We start from the raw sequence: 14,883 nt of genomic DNA on the forward strand, positions 1-14,883 counted from the left end.
GCCAGTGGGGCGGCCAGTGGGGCGGCCAGTGGGGCGGCCAGTGGGGCGGCCAGTAGGGCGGCCAGTGGGGCGGCCAGTGGGGCGGCCAGTGGGGCGGCCAGTGGGGCGGCCAGTAGGGCGGCCAGTGGGGCGGCCAGTGGGGCGGCCAGTGGGGCGGCCAGTGGGGCGGCCAGTGGGGCGGCCAGTGGGGCGGCCAGTGGGGCGGCCAGTGGGGCGGCCAGTGGGGCGGCCAGTGGGGCGGCCAGTGGGGCGGCCAGTAGGGCGGCCAGTGGGGCGGCCAGTAGGGCGGCCAGTGGGGCGGCCAGTGGGGCGGCCAGTGGGGCGGCCAGTGGGGCGGCCAGTGGGGCGGCCAGGGGGCGGCCAGTGGGGCGGCCAGTGGGGCGGCCAGGGGGCGGCCAGTGGGGCGGCCAGTGGGGCGGCCAGTAGGGCGGCCAGTGGGGCGGCCAGTAGGGCAGCCAGCGGGACGCAACCATGACTCCCGAACACCTGACGTCCCCTCACACAATGTTTTCCCAGTTCCTGATTAAAAACAATGAGCTCAAACTTCAGTTCACACAGATCAAAACGAACCAGCTCACGTTCATAGTTCACTTTTTCTCAAATAAACTAAGTTCACAAACCTATAAATGAGCTACCGTATTTTCTGGACTATAAGCTCCTACTTCTTTCCCCACGCTTTGAACTATGCGGCTCATAAGAAGGTGCGGCTTTTTTGTAGAATTGTCCGAACCGCCAGACGGAGAAAAAGTTGAAAATGAAAGAATAAGGGGCCAATTTTAATTTAGCTAACATGCTAGCAGCAGGTTAGATATAGAACAAATGTTCAGAATTTCCACGTTTTGACATTTAATTGCTGCATTAAAGCTGCTGAACTAATGAAGAGACTGAGCTGAACTCCTGCAGAGCTGAAATAAAGAGCTGATGAAGCTCCATCTTTCAGTAGAAGCTCTCACTGCTGTGAGCTAACAAGCTAACAGTAGCTAGCATTCTTCCTCCTCCCTACTCCAGGGGCAATATGTAGAGCTCCCCCTACAGGTTGGTGGAAGACAGTTCAGTAGATATCCCCGGCTTACAGCCTGATGCAGCTTATATATATTTCCAGTTTAAAAAAAATATTGGCCATGACTTAAAGTGAGGTGCACTCTATAGTCTGGAAAATACAGTAATTCAAGTTCATTTTGTAAATGAAGCAACGATCCTCCACAATAGAACCTCACATTTCCCCCTTTAAACTGACCATGATCTGCTTATCTGTTCTCCATTTTTCATTTGGATGAAATAATAGCTGCATGAATCATGACAGCAGACAAGATAGAGGAGAGCAGGAGGCGGGGTTACCAATCTACTCGCTCTGGAGAGCAGAGTTCGCTGCTTTTAGATGTTGTCTCCAAAGTCTCCAGTAGCAGAAAAAAGTCTCTAGATTTGGCGCTAGGAGCTTTTTAGAAATCAAAGTGCTAGAGGGGTCTGAAAAGTGGCTAAATATAGCGACTAAAGCGCTAAGTTGGCAACACTGCTCTTTGCATGGTTTGTTTTCAAATGGTTTGCTGCTGTCTGTTTGGACCTTTCTGAACATGTGCAGCAAATGGACTGATCCAATATGGCGGACACTGAAGGGGGGGGCTGAGACACACTTAATATTATCAGCGTTCTGATGGCATTTTAGCCAAAGGATTTTGATCAGAAACATAATTAATGTGCACAAATAAAGAATTTTTGTATTAACCATACATGTAAACAGAGTTTTATGGGGCCCCCAGGAAACTCCCTAGTATTGCCTAAAAGTAATCTCCCCCCCCCCCTGACTTGTTTGTTAAGTTGGAACAGTTTGCATTAAAACATGAGTTTGTTAGTTGATCAAACTTAACTGCTTCGAATATAGATGTTGGAGCCTGTTTTCCAGTGTTAAGTCCTGTTTCTCTCCTAGAGCTATCGGCCCAGCTTCTACTGGAACTAACTGGACGTTCTGCCTTTCATCCCTTTCACATGAAAACTGGCTCACAGCTGGTCTGATTAACCGTTTCTTTCCATGACAGAGCTTCCTGTGGAGCTAGCTTACCGTTAGCTTATCTATCATAAAACGTTTTTTTCTGTCTGCTTCTGTCTCCTTGAACCCCAGTGGGCCTCAGCAGATGGCCGCTCACACTGAGCCTGGTTCTGCTGGAGGTTTCTTCCTGTTCAAAGGGAGTTTTTCCTCTCCACTGTCGCCACATCCTCACCAAGGAGGAAAGAATCCTGGATAAGCAATAACTGGTTGTAATTAGCTGGTTTTCTTTAGAAAACTGAACCAAATCTGACTGACTTGTCTCTGAAGTGCCTTGAGATGAAAGGTTTTGTTAATTAGTGTTATAAAATAAACTGAATTAAAAAGGAGACGCTTCCGTTGGGCCCTCTGACCTGGTGATGCAGGATGGTTTGGCTCCTGGGTGCATTCAGAGGCAGTCCGACCTGCTTTCTTCTCACACCCTGAATGTCTTCTTCCCCAGGGATGTGTGATTAAATCTTCCCCACAGAGCAGGTGTCAGCACTGAGTGCTTTAACGATCTCTAGTCCAGCTCACCAGGAGCAATGATCTTAACTCTGACAGATAAACGGATTACTGGGACACATTTTGGTTCTCGCTGACGCATCTGAGTTTTTGTTTGCTTCACTTCAAGCTCTTTAGGAGGAAATTAAAGGGTAAAATATGTAAAAAGGAGAATTAAAGGTTTATCTGTAGATGTTTAATGAATGCAGAAAGGTTTTAGAAGAGCTACTCTTTGGGTTTGGTGATACGATCTGAGGGTTTAGGCTGAGAGAACGGAGGTGATCAGGAAGGCCAGCTCTGATTGGATGCCCTCTGGACTCAGTGGGGAGGTCCAGCTCCCCCCCCCCCATGCTGGTTCTGCTGGTGCTGAACTGGACAGCTCCTTCAGTGACAGACTGCTGCACCTTAAATGCACCAGGGAGCGTTATCACAGATCCTTCCTCCCAGCAGCTGGAAGACTCTAGAACCACCACTGTTCCCAGTAACCTCAACCAGTTCTTCCATTCATGCTGATTCTGCTCAGTTTCCACCTTCGTCAATTAAATAACCTGCTGCTGTCATTCTGCACATCTCTGATGTTGCTGCTATTTTCAAATTACTTTAAAAATGTCCATAGCTGCATATTGGTTATTAATTCTCCAGCTTTATATTGTTAAAACACTTTACAGGATTTATTGTTTATCTTTTAACTCTTCACTATTATGTTATTCTTAGACATTTTCCTAAGGTCCACATTTGTGTGACCATTTTTTGCTATAGTCTTTTTGTTGCTTCAAACAGCAGAATTTCCCCCAATGTGGGACAATAAAGGGATTTTCTATTCTATTCTACTCTATTCAGGTCTAGTCTAATCTATAAAAGGAGTAGAAAGATATAAGCAAATCTAAACAATGTATGTATAAAAATATATCTGCAAAATCTTTTATATTCAACAAAAAATACTTAGTAAAGCAAATTGTGCAAAATAGTAGATAAAAAATAAGATTTATATTCTCCACCCTGCAGATATATTAGAATCTGTCCTTAAATTACAACCAAAGTCATTTAGACAGTAACAGATAAAAACCTTTAGATAAATCAAACATTACCGCCTCATATCTGACTCTATAACCATTAAAACAACTAATTTTATTCATTTCAGATGGAACTATTCACTGACTGGATTATATTCTATTTTTTTTTATGTTTTGTCCAGTGTTTTTTACGCCTTAGCAAGAAAATTCGCTATTAGCTGTCCTAAAAGGCGCTTAACGATGTCAAGGTCTAATTTGGATAACTCATGTTATCGGCTGCAGGAGATTCTGAATCCCTAAAATCGTTGGATTTCTTTTGACTGCCTGTCAAAGCAGCGCAGAGAGATGTGATAGGAGGGAGGAAGAAATGTGGAGATATAACATTTATATATTTCAGCCTTTTAGTTCCACACTCCATAGAAACTGGGGACATAAATACACCATTAGTTCGTTGCCATCTAGCAAATAAAAAAAACGAAGAAGAAAGAGGCAGGTGGACAGAGATCGGTGCTTTTGTTTCGCCGAAGTCTCCATTTAGACAGGAAAAAGTGGCTCGATTTGGTTCTAGGTGCTTTTTTGAGATAAAGTCCTAGGAGGGTCTGAAAAGTCGCTAGATTTAGCAAAAAATCGTAGAGGTGGAAACACTGGCAAAGGAATTAATGTAGCTGTAGGGAGGAGCTTCCCCTTTAACCTCAGACATTCATAACAAAAGGCTTTTTTTATTTCATTTTAAACTAATTATATAATTATACATTAGTTGTGCACTTTAAGTAAATATTTTAAATCAAGCTGAAGGTTTTACAGCAAGTGCTCACTTCATATCCCCTTTTCCCACTGGGTAAAAACCAGTTTAAACCAGAACAATGGGCTTGGTGGGAACTGCCCAGTGACGCGTGTCTACCCGGGTGAAAAGACTCAGCAAGCGACCTGCATTAAAATCACCTCGCCTCTGATCAACACGCTGTGGGAACCAGACCCGCTAAATTACGTGATACCATTGAACGCAACGGACGTCAACACGCCGCGCCAGTCGCTTCTGAGCTAACAAGCAGAACCAGCCTCTGTTTCCATTGGATAAACATGGAGCGGCTCTGGTGAGATGGATTCAGATAATAGAAACAATAAAGCACACCGACTATGCCCTGGCTTCCTTACATGATGCTCTCCATTGTTTACTGTCCTGATATCTATCCCACCGCTGACATCATCAATGCTAACCCAGCGTGATGATGTCATCAGACACGCAGCCGTGGGAGACAGAGGCCACTCAGCTGCCAGCGAGGGGTTAGACCAGCTTTTATTTGCTAGTAGGAAGGGAGCTAGAAGCGGATAGTTAGCAGGTCGACACATGTTTGAAAAACATGCGTTAACCCGATATTTTCCATGTGAGGGCGCTTTAGAGATGGGCCCACCTCTGCGTTTATAAATGAAACACGGGGATCTTTTATCTGAAAGAGAGTCGATGCAGGAAAGTGAAATGAGTCCAAACTCCTGGAGGATCCCAGAACAAAAAGGCTAAACTTCTGTTTCCTTCTGCAGCTCATAAAGTATTTTTGAACAGTTTGTTTTGCCCTCATTGTTAACGAGGCCATTCACAATCAGCTCTGCTAACCCGAGTCCTGCTGCCATGTTGCTTCTAGAGAGGAGAGCTTTGACTCTTCAGACGTCCGTTTCTGTCCCTGTCATGACCTTTGACCTGCTAATTGATGGAGCTGCCTCGTCGGAGAGAAGCTCCCGGGTTTTGGTCGTCTGTCAGCTTCCCGCTCCGACCTCTGGCTGACCCTGCTGGGATGTTCCCTCCTGGGAAGATCGTCTGAAACATTTTCCTCTCATCATGATAAACTTCCTCTCTGCAGAAAACTCAGCGCCTCATCACCATTCCCAGATCGCCATGGAGCAACAGTTTTACCACCATGTCTGCAACAGACAGATGATTTATCTTCATCATCTCTGTTGAATAAAAAATCTCTAACATGCAGTTTTAACAACATTAACTGTAAAATAACAGAATCTGTCAAAAAGGCAGACCTATACTCTGAAATAGGCTTTTAGGTTTTCCTTTGGTTTGGAGTGAGAAGTTCAACATTTCCATTGAATTACTTTGAGGATCCTGGAGGAGGTGAAGAGCAGAACTAATGGACCAGCAGATAAGGGCGTTCTGTGTCTCCAGTCCCCCCCCCCCCCTCCCCCGAGGCGAAGCACTCCGCCGCACAGCTGACCCGTCACATGACCTCCAACTCAACAGCAACCCACACAACTTTCAGACACTGAGGAGGCAGAAACTGGGAAACCGCAGAAACTGAAGAATACGGAGGAGGGATGATCTGCATGGATCCCATCCAGATCCTCCGTGGCTGAAAATCCCTTCGTTCAGATAAAAATCAGAAACCAAATGAAGAGAAGGAAATTTAAAAGTCTGAGTCCTCATCCGATTTAGAAACTTTTTTCTTTCTGCAAAGTATTTTTATTAAGCATTCAGTCAAGAAAAATACAATTTCAAGTACATTAGAACAATTTTCCCCCTTTAACGCCTCGAACTACCCTCCCGTTGCATCATTAAGGACAGGCAAAATATGACCATGTGTATAACTCCAGAGACTGGGATCCATAACCCTGATGTGGTTCAGAATAGGTTGCCAGACACTGACAAACTTGTGGGCGTGGCCTCTTGTAGAGAATCTGATTTTCTCTAATGTCAAATGATGCATAAGATCAACCAGCCATAACTTAAAGGATGGCAGGTGTCTGTCTTTCCATTTAAACAATAATTGTCTTCTAGCAAGAAGTGTGGCAAAAGAAATGACATTTTTAATTTTGTGATGAAAATTTTCATGCAATGATTTTCCAAATATGGCGATTGTGGCCTCAGGTTTAATGCTAAAACCTAAAGAGTCGGAGAGAAATGTGAAAATGGGCTCCCAGAAGTTTTTCAGTTTAGAACAGAGCCAGAAAGGTGCCCAGTTCCACTCCATATCCATCACAGCTGGAATCAATGTCTAGTTTAATTTTGGACAGTCTCACTTTGGACGAAAGTAAACTATGAACACTTTGAACTGAATGACTCTTTGCCTCCAGCAGATGGAGGATGCATGAATGTTATTTAGTATGGATGGCCGTATGTCTTCAGAAAAGTCGGTAGCCAGTTCCTCCTCCCATTTCCTCTTGACATCTGTTAAAGGTTCCATGTTTAAAGAGTTAATAGCCATATATATTTTACCAATAAGTCCTTTAGTGTTTGGTTTTAGAACCAGGATATTTTCCAGGTGGTCGCCAAGGAAACTGGCAGAAAGAGGTTGACATGATGACGGTTCCTCTAAGCTTAGACAGAACTTTCTCCCCTGACTCTGCTGAAGGTCAGAGAATTGATCTTTTTGAACTATGAACCCAATAGCAAAGCCTCCATTTATTTGCTGAATATCTGTTGGTCTTTGACCGTCATTTTCCCAGCAGGCAGTGCTTCAGCTAGCAGCTCCTGCTGGGAACAGGAGACCAGTGACTTCAGTGTGACTGGTTTCTCCTGTGGTTCCATGTAGCGTATAAACAGTGTAAACAAAAATAAATTACATTCAGTAAAGCTCTAAAGGCATTTTAATTTTCATTATCAGACGAGGTTTCAAATTGAGGAGGTGTAAAAAAAAAAAAAAAAAGTAAAAAAATGACGCTAAGGCAGATACGTATATTTGGGGCTGATACCATATATTATGTGAAAAAGAAAAACAAACAATACCAGAATATTTACAATCTGCAGAAAGTTTGGCGTTGGTTTGGTGCACCTGGGAAAATTCAGCTCCATAGACTCAGTAGTTCACAGAATTAAACAACAAAATACAGAAACAATTTCAGGAGTATTTAAAGATGAACATCAGAATGAGGAGAATAATCTGCTGGATGCAAATAATCCATGAAGGAAGTCTCAGTAAACGGCCACCTGTGCGTGCTTACAGGGGGGGATTTACCATTAGGCAATACTAGGCAGCTGCCTGGGGCCCCAAGTTCCTGGGGGCCCCATAAAACTCTGTTTCCATGTATAGTTAATACAACTATTCCTTTATTTGTGCACATTAATTATGTTTTTGATAAAAATCCTTTGGCTAAAATGCCATCAGAACAATGATAAATAGAGAGGAAAAAGGGACAAGAAGAGAGGGACACAACCTAGAACAAATAATGGATGTCTATTCTATTAACATTTCTCTATCTGTAGATTGGGTCTGTTTTATGGGTTTTCTTCTCAGGGGGCCCCTGCCTGTCTTTGCCTAGGGCACCAAATTTCCTAAATCCGTCCCTGCGTGTTAATAAAGTATAGTGGACGGGATGAACGAAGCTGCAGGGAATGTCATAAATATGAAAACAAGAGAAGATATGAGGAGAGAGTTTGAATGTATTAAAGATTCATTTATTAGATATTTTGTGGAAGAATTTGGGGAGTAAACTTATACAATTAGTTACTTGATTTTTAAAGAAAACAAAATTATTTCATAGAATCTGATTAGATAGGGTCAATATGTGTAAGATATAGATGGGTAGAATACAAAGTTATTTATATTTTTGTCTGTGTGTGTAAAATATATATATAGTTTTTTTATTTTTAGGATTAATATATAGATTTATTAGTAGATAGTCCATCACGAACCACACTCCATACCAGTAAGTGGCGGTAATGCTACTAAATGTTTGTTGCCAATAAATCCAAGAAGAAGAAAAAGCTGCATCCTTCCATCAGACCCTCGGGGTGAGGAGGTTAGAAGGCAGCTTCTGATCCATTTAGTAGCTTGCCATCGATTGATCCACGCCTGGACTCAGTTTAACCAGGACCCATGGTTTAACCACGACTCATTTAAAATAAGCTACTAGCTAATTTAAACTTCTAGATTTTATGTTCTGTGAACACAATAAAATGTTCTTCTTGTTTTCCTCTCCATGTTTTGTACTCAGCTGACTTTTCATGCTGTCTCTAAAGGAATGAAAGATTTTTTCCAAGCACTAAGCTTGGAACGCTGATGGCATTTTATCCAAAAGATTTTTATCAAAAACATAATTAATGTGCAGAAATAAGGAATAGTTGTATTAATCATAGATGTAAACAGAGTTTTATGGGGCCCCCAGGAACTTGAGGCCCTAGGCAGCTGCCTATCATGGCTTATTGGTAAATCTCCCTCTTCACAGATGTAAAAAATATCTCCCAGGTTTTCCTGGTGTTTTCCAGTTTTCCTGCTTCCAGCAGCTTTCCTGCTGCTGAACGGTAACGAGGTTAAAGTGAAACTATGGCAGCTATTAGAGTCATGAGGCGGGAAGCAAAACAACACGCAGGAATCTGGATGTTCTGCTCTGACCTGTATTGGATCAGTTTTAATGTGGCTGAATGTAATGAAATTAAGCTCTGAAAGGCTTTTGTTCATCTGCATCTGGGTGCGGTGGCGAATGGAACGGTTAAAGAACGGCCTTCCTCAGGGTTACCGTCATCGATCAGCGGCTTTGTAGAAGCAGATTGGTAACGACAGACGGAGACAGAAGGAGTTTCCTGATCAGGTTAAGTTCAACCATCTGTCAGCCTTAAATGTCTCACTGACCTTTTCCCACATAAAGCCTGAAGGTTCTGAATCTACAATAATAATCTGGGACTGAAGGTCGGAAAGCAAAATAAAAGCTCGTCACACGCCACTTCCTGTGGCTGAGGGCCAGGAGCCCAACACCTCCAAGGGGCCCAAACTGGCCAGTTTTACAGAGGGAGAACGCAGGCCAGTGGCCCCATTATGGCCCCTGTTATGAATCCAACAGACTGCAGTAAACAGATAAATGGAGGCAGAAGATGTCTTTCAGTCATCAATGCTCACATTCAGAGACACACAGGAGCTCTTTCAAGCTGGGCACCGTTTCATTCATAACACCTGTCCCATCAACCAGGAACCAGAAATACTTTAATAATCCCAGGGAGGGATTACTTTAGTTACATTACTCCATCTGTAATAGAGTGACTATAGGACCAGTTTGATAGAACACTGTTTAATACAATATATATAATTAGGGGGTCCCTGCTCCATCGCCATCAGTTTGGGGTCCTTGACCTGGAAAACCTTGAGGACCCCTGATGTAGGTAATAAAGGAATTACTTTAGGGTTTGGATTAGGATTAATTTGGTGAGAACAACATACTGAACCTACTGAGAGGTATAAGGTACAATCTATGGCACTGATTTATCGGGATGATAACATCTGAAGCAGCCCAAACGGCTGAGTGTATACTTTGTGATCCTGCGTGGGGTCTGTCTGGTTCCTGCCGGGTTTTAAATGCTGATAATTGAAGGTAATGAGGCAGGGCTCGGTTCTGAACTCTACGGTGCGGGTGGATACTTTTAAAAAATCAGATCCGTGCTGGACTCTGGTCCAGCGTCCTCAGAGACCTCAGAGATTCCAAGACTCCTCGTTATGCGGCCGACAAATGTAAAAAATGGTGCCAACCGGTGGTGAATATTGGAAGTGCAGTTTAATATAATCCAAGTATGTGAATAGTTTCTAGGGAAATAAATGAACATAGTTGTTTTAATGGTTATAGAGTCAGATATGTGGCGGTAATGTTTGGTTTATCTAAAGGTTTTTATCTGTTTCTGTGTAAATGGGTTTGGCTGGAATTTAAGGACAGATTCTAATAGATCTGCAGAGGGGGGACTATAAATCTGATATCTGAGACGACGGTACTGCCGCTGAAGCTCCTCAGAGATGAAATTAGTTCGGCATCCATTCTTTGCCTTCTCTGTATGTCAATTGTCATGGTTGCTAGGCAACAGAGCGTATGGAGGAGTGAAAGCGGGAGAATGCTGGACCTGTTTGAATCCATAGCCAGACCGAGTCCTTGGAGGACGCCGCCTCTGCAATCCAGCACAGCCTCAGCCTTAAGTCCTGCTGCCATCTTGGTTCTAGAGACCTTTGACCTTCTCTACAGCCAGACTGGTTCAGGGTCATGACCTTTCCCCTGCTTCCTGCTCTGACGTTAGGCTGAATCTCCCTACTGGGAAGGTTGTCAGAAAACTCTTTTTCTCTGCTAACGGATGAAGCTGCTTCTCTGAGGTGGTTGCTGAGGTCTCTCCAGCTCTGCCGTGTTTTTAGAGGCGGCTGGCTGAATCTACGGGAAGCAGCAGGGGTCTGATCAGTGGAGGGAGAATTTACTTTCTCTCCCGACTGTCTGGTTAGAAAATGATCATTTTGGTTAAACAGGTTTTGCGAATCAGCTGAACAACTTTTCCTAAAGCTTTTTTCTGAGGAAGTGGATCTGATGAAATGCTTTCCAGGTTAAATGTCAGCGTTCTATATTTACTGCAGTCTGATGGCGTCATTGTCTGAACTGCAGGGAGAATATTTAGAGCTCCTGTCCGTTCTGTTATAAAGGCCAATATTTCAGTCAGCTGATTAGATCCCAGTCTAAGATCCTGTTTCTAAATGTACGGGCTCTGACCATGACAAGCTGAATGGATAAAAGATGAATTCATTTTAATCGAACCGGTAGAAAACACTCAGTGATTAAAAGCATTATAGTAGCTCTAACATCTGGATGAACCGTAAAGAAAATATAGATGGCTGCTATTTTGGATTAGTTCTCAAAGTGGCGAAATATTCAGATGTTTTCAAAATAGTGATGCATCATAGGTCCACAAACGAGCCTCATCTCAGATCCTTCCTCCCGCAGCTCTGAGGCTATGTTCACACTGCGTGCCTTAATGTTTAATTCTTGTGAAATCCAATTCTTCTGCGTTGCCGTTTACATTTCCTAATATATGCGATGTCCTGAGTGAACTACATTCATACAGCTTAAGTGTCCCACATGCGCAGTACAGGACGCCATGACCTCACAAGTAGCGAGCGTGCTCCGTGTTCACGGAAATAAACTGGTGAAGATCCTCAGTCATCCAGGTCAGAGTCGTTCCAAAAAGTTAAAAAACATTCCTCTGGAATTTGTTTCCAAGTTTGAAGACGTTCAGCTTCCCATCCATCAATTCAAAATGTCAGCTTTTAAAAAAAAAACGTCAATGCAGCGATAGAGTTGCTTCCTTCCCGCTATCATCGCAGCCCCAACCGCTTTACAAGAGAACAGAAGACGTACATCTTTGCTTTTCGTTCTGCTGCTGTTAAAGCTGAACTGGTCTCCCTTCCTGGAGACTGAATGTTTGAGATACGTTGAAAAACACACAAGAATCCATCTTTTCCTACTTAGGGCTAAAAGAATTAATCTTATTTAACAATTATTTAAAGCTACAGGGTGTAATAATTACAGGGATATACAGTCAGAAATGTAATATATTATACATAACTATGTTATTTATCATCATCTACGAGCTCAGCCTCTTAACCTTAATATTTGCGTTGCCTTAGAATTCGTTATTAATAATTACATAGGAGCGGGTCTCGCAGCCATGGAGGCAGACATCTTTGCGCTACGGCAGCGCAGAGCCAACAAACTTGCGATTGCGAGATCGCCAAAACGTCACAACGATGTTGAAAAAATAACGGGTATATTTATTATCTTAAGTCTACATGAAATCTATACCCTACACAGACTAATGAAATACTATCTGTAAAATTATCTATGAAAACAAACCTCATCACTTGAGAAGGTAGGTGATGCGGACGTCGTGGAAGACATTTTGTCCCGTAACGCTCGCCGTACTGTTGGGGGGGAGAAGCGGTGGGGGGGGTTCATGTTGCTGCAGTCTGCAGTCTGACCGCTAGATGTCGCTAAAAGTTACACACTGTAGCTTTAAATAATCGATTAATCGTTTCTATTATACATTAACAGTTTAATAGTTTCTATTATTTTATTATACTAACTATAATAGCTTCTAGTTAGAGGTTATCCTGAGCCACTCCTGAGCTCCTGAGCTTCTCCCACTCTGCAGAATCTGTTAGTTCAATCTCTAACGTTCTGCTCTCTCTGCTTTTTCTCATAGTAGCTTCATCTGGTCTGTTCCTGTTTGGCTGTGACTCCATCCTGGAGAGAAATATCAGCTGTGCTGCTGCCATCAACACCTTTGTTTCTAGATGTTGGAGCTTGGCCTGTTTTCCAGTGTAGTCCTGTTTCTCTGACTGTGACTAACTGGATGTGCTCTCTTCATCCTCTGACATGGGAGCTGGCTCGGAGCTCGTCTGCCTGGCTGTGTGTTTCCTGGACGGGGCCGCCTGTGGAGCTGGTTGACTGTTGCCTTTTGTATCTATGCTTCTTTTTCTATGTCTGCTTCTGTCTCCTTGAACCCCAGTGGGCCTCAGCAGATGGCCGCTCACACTGAGCCTGGTTCTGCTGGAGGTTTCTTCCTGTTCAAAGGGAGTTTTTCCTCTCCACTGTCGCTACAAGCATGCTTAGTGTGAGGGATTGCTGAAGAGTCAATGAGTCGATGCAATCAGCTGGTTTTCCTTAGATAGAAAACTTTGAATCAGTTTGATTCCCTGAGATGACCTGTTGGGAATTGGCATTATAGAACTAAACTGAATTGAGTTGAATTAAAGGTTCCTGTTCTGATCGGGGCGACCCAGAGATCCCGCTAACATCACTCCGCCTGCAGTAGGGGAGACCTCTCATTCAGAGTCCATGTCAGTCCTCCTGAAGTTGCATGTCGCTCTCTCTCTGCAGGATTATTGCAGTCAGCACTATGACTGATGGGGATTATGACTACCTGATAAAGCTCCTGGCCCTGGGGGACTCCGGCGTGGGGAAGACAACCTTCCTGTACCGCTACACGGACAACAAGTTCAACCCCAAGTTCATCACCACAGTTGGCATCGACTTCAGGGAAAAGAGAGTGGTACGTCTGTATAGATTTCTAACCTCAGATGAACATTTGACCAAATGAAACAATCAAACCTCCATCAGAGGCAGCGGTACTTCACACACGGCTATGCAGAGAGAGGGCTGCTGCAGACGGGCTAACGTTAGCCCTGTCTGCTGCGGACGGGCTAACGTTAGCCCTGGCCGCTGCAGATTGGCTAACGTTAGCCCTGTCTGCTGCGGACGGGCTAACGTTAGCCCTGGCCGCTGCAGATTGGCTAACGTTAGCCCTGGCTGCTGCGGACGGGCTAACGTTAGCCCTGGCTGCTGCAGACAGGCTAACGTTAGCCCTGGCTGCTGCAGATAGACTAACATTAGCCCTGGCTGCTGCAGATAGACTAACATTAGCCCTGGCTGCTGCGGACGGGCTAACGTTAGCCCTGGCTGCTGCAGACAGGCTAACGTTAGCCCTGGCTGCTGCAGATAGACTAACATTAGCCCTGGCTGCTGTAGACGGGCTAACGTTAGCCCTGGCCGCTGCAGATTGGCTAACGTTAGCCCTGGCCGCTGCAGATTGGCTAACGTTAGCCCTGGCTGCTGCAGACAGGCTAACATTAGCCCTGGCTGCTGCGGACGGGCTAACGTTAGCCCTGGCCGCTGCAGATTGGCTAACGTTAGCCCTGGCTGCTGCAGACAGGCTAACGTTAGCCCTGGCTGCTGCAGACAGGCTAACGTTAGCCCTGGCTGCTGCAGACAGGCTAACGTTAGCCCTGGCTGCTGCAGACAGGCTAACGTTAGCCCTGGCTGCTGCAGACAGGCTAACGTTAGCCCTGGTTGCTGCGGACGGGCTAACGTTAGCCCTGGCTGCTGCAGACAGGCTAACGTTAGCCCTGGCTGCTGCAGATAGACTAACGTTAGCCCTGGCTGCTGCGGACGGGCTAACGTTAGCCCTGGCCGCTGCAGATTGGCTAACGTTAGCCCTGGCTGCTGCAGATAGACTAACATTAGCCCTGGCTGCTGCGGACGGGCTAACGTTAGCCCTGGCTGCTGCGGACGGGCTAACGTTAGCCCTGGCTGCTGCGGATGGGCTAACGTTAGCCCTTGCCGCTGCAAATTGGCTAACGTTAGCCCTGGCTGCTGCAGATAGACTAACATTAGCCTCTGAGCTTAGCTGGTATCCCCTGTCCTCTCAACATCGTAATTTTTTGTTAAATTCCGCACTAAATCAGTAAATTTTCCATATAGTGAAGCTTAAAGTATAATCTTCTCGCCTCAAATGATCTTAAAACGTACTTTTATTGAACAACAGCAACAGAAAAGAGAATCTTTAACTCAATACTCTGAGCTCTGTGAGCGCTAACCTGGAAGCTGCTGCTGCTGCAGTGCATGCTGGGACAGCTGTCAGTCTGGAGGACGGACAAGTCTGCTCTGATGCATGCTGGGTAAAGAGGGAGGGGCCAGAACAACATCCGGGGCACTTTGTCTGTTCTCGCTCTGCTGTTCTAGTGAACTGGAACAGTGCTAGGGCTGAGGCTGATGGCGTTTCACGAGGACGCACAAGTAAACATAGTGAGAAACGGCCAGAGGCTCATCTAT

The 14,883-nt window shown here is 44.8% G+C and overlaps 1 protein-coding gene across 3 annotated transcripts in view; it reads left to right on the forward strand.

Moving 5' to 3' along the window:
* rab27b (RAB27B, member RAS oncogene family) overlaps positions 1-14,883 on the forward strand; it is a 59,735-nt gene that overhangs the window by 35,851 nt on the left and 9,001 nt on the right. For all 3 annotated transcript variants that reach the window (XM_038287151.1, XM_038287153.1, XM_038287152.1), the window contains exon 2: positions 13,153-13,324. In XM_038287151.1, the coding sequence (XP_038143079.1) occupies positions 13,172-13,324 (153 nt within the window). In that variant the 5' untranslated portion in view covers positions 13,153-13,171. The remainder of the gene's footprint in view (positions 1-13,152; positions 13,325-14,883) is intronic.

This window comes from Cyprinodon tularosa, unplaced genomic scaffold (genome assembly GCF_016077235.1).
Source record: "Cyprinodon tularosa strain WSP-4 unplaced genomic scaffold, ASM1607723v1 ctg236, whole genome shotgun sequence".
Lineage (NCBI taxonomy): Eukaryota > Metazoa > Chordata > Actinopteri > Cyprinodontiformes > Cyprinodontidae > Cyprinodon > Cyprinodon tularosa.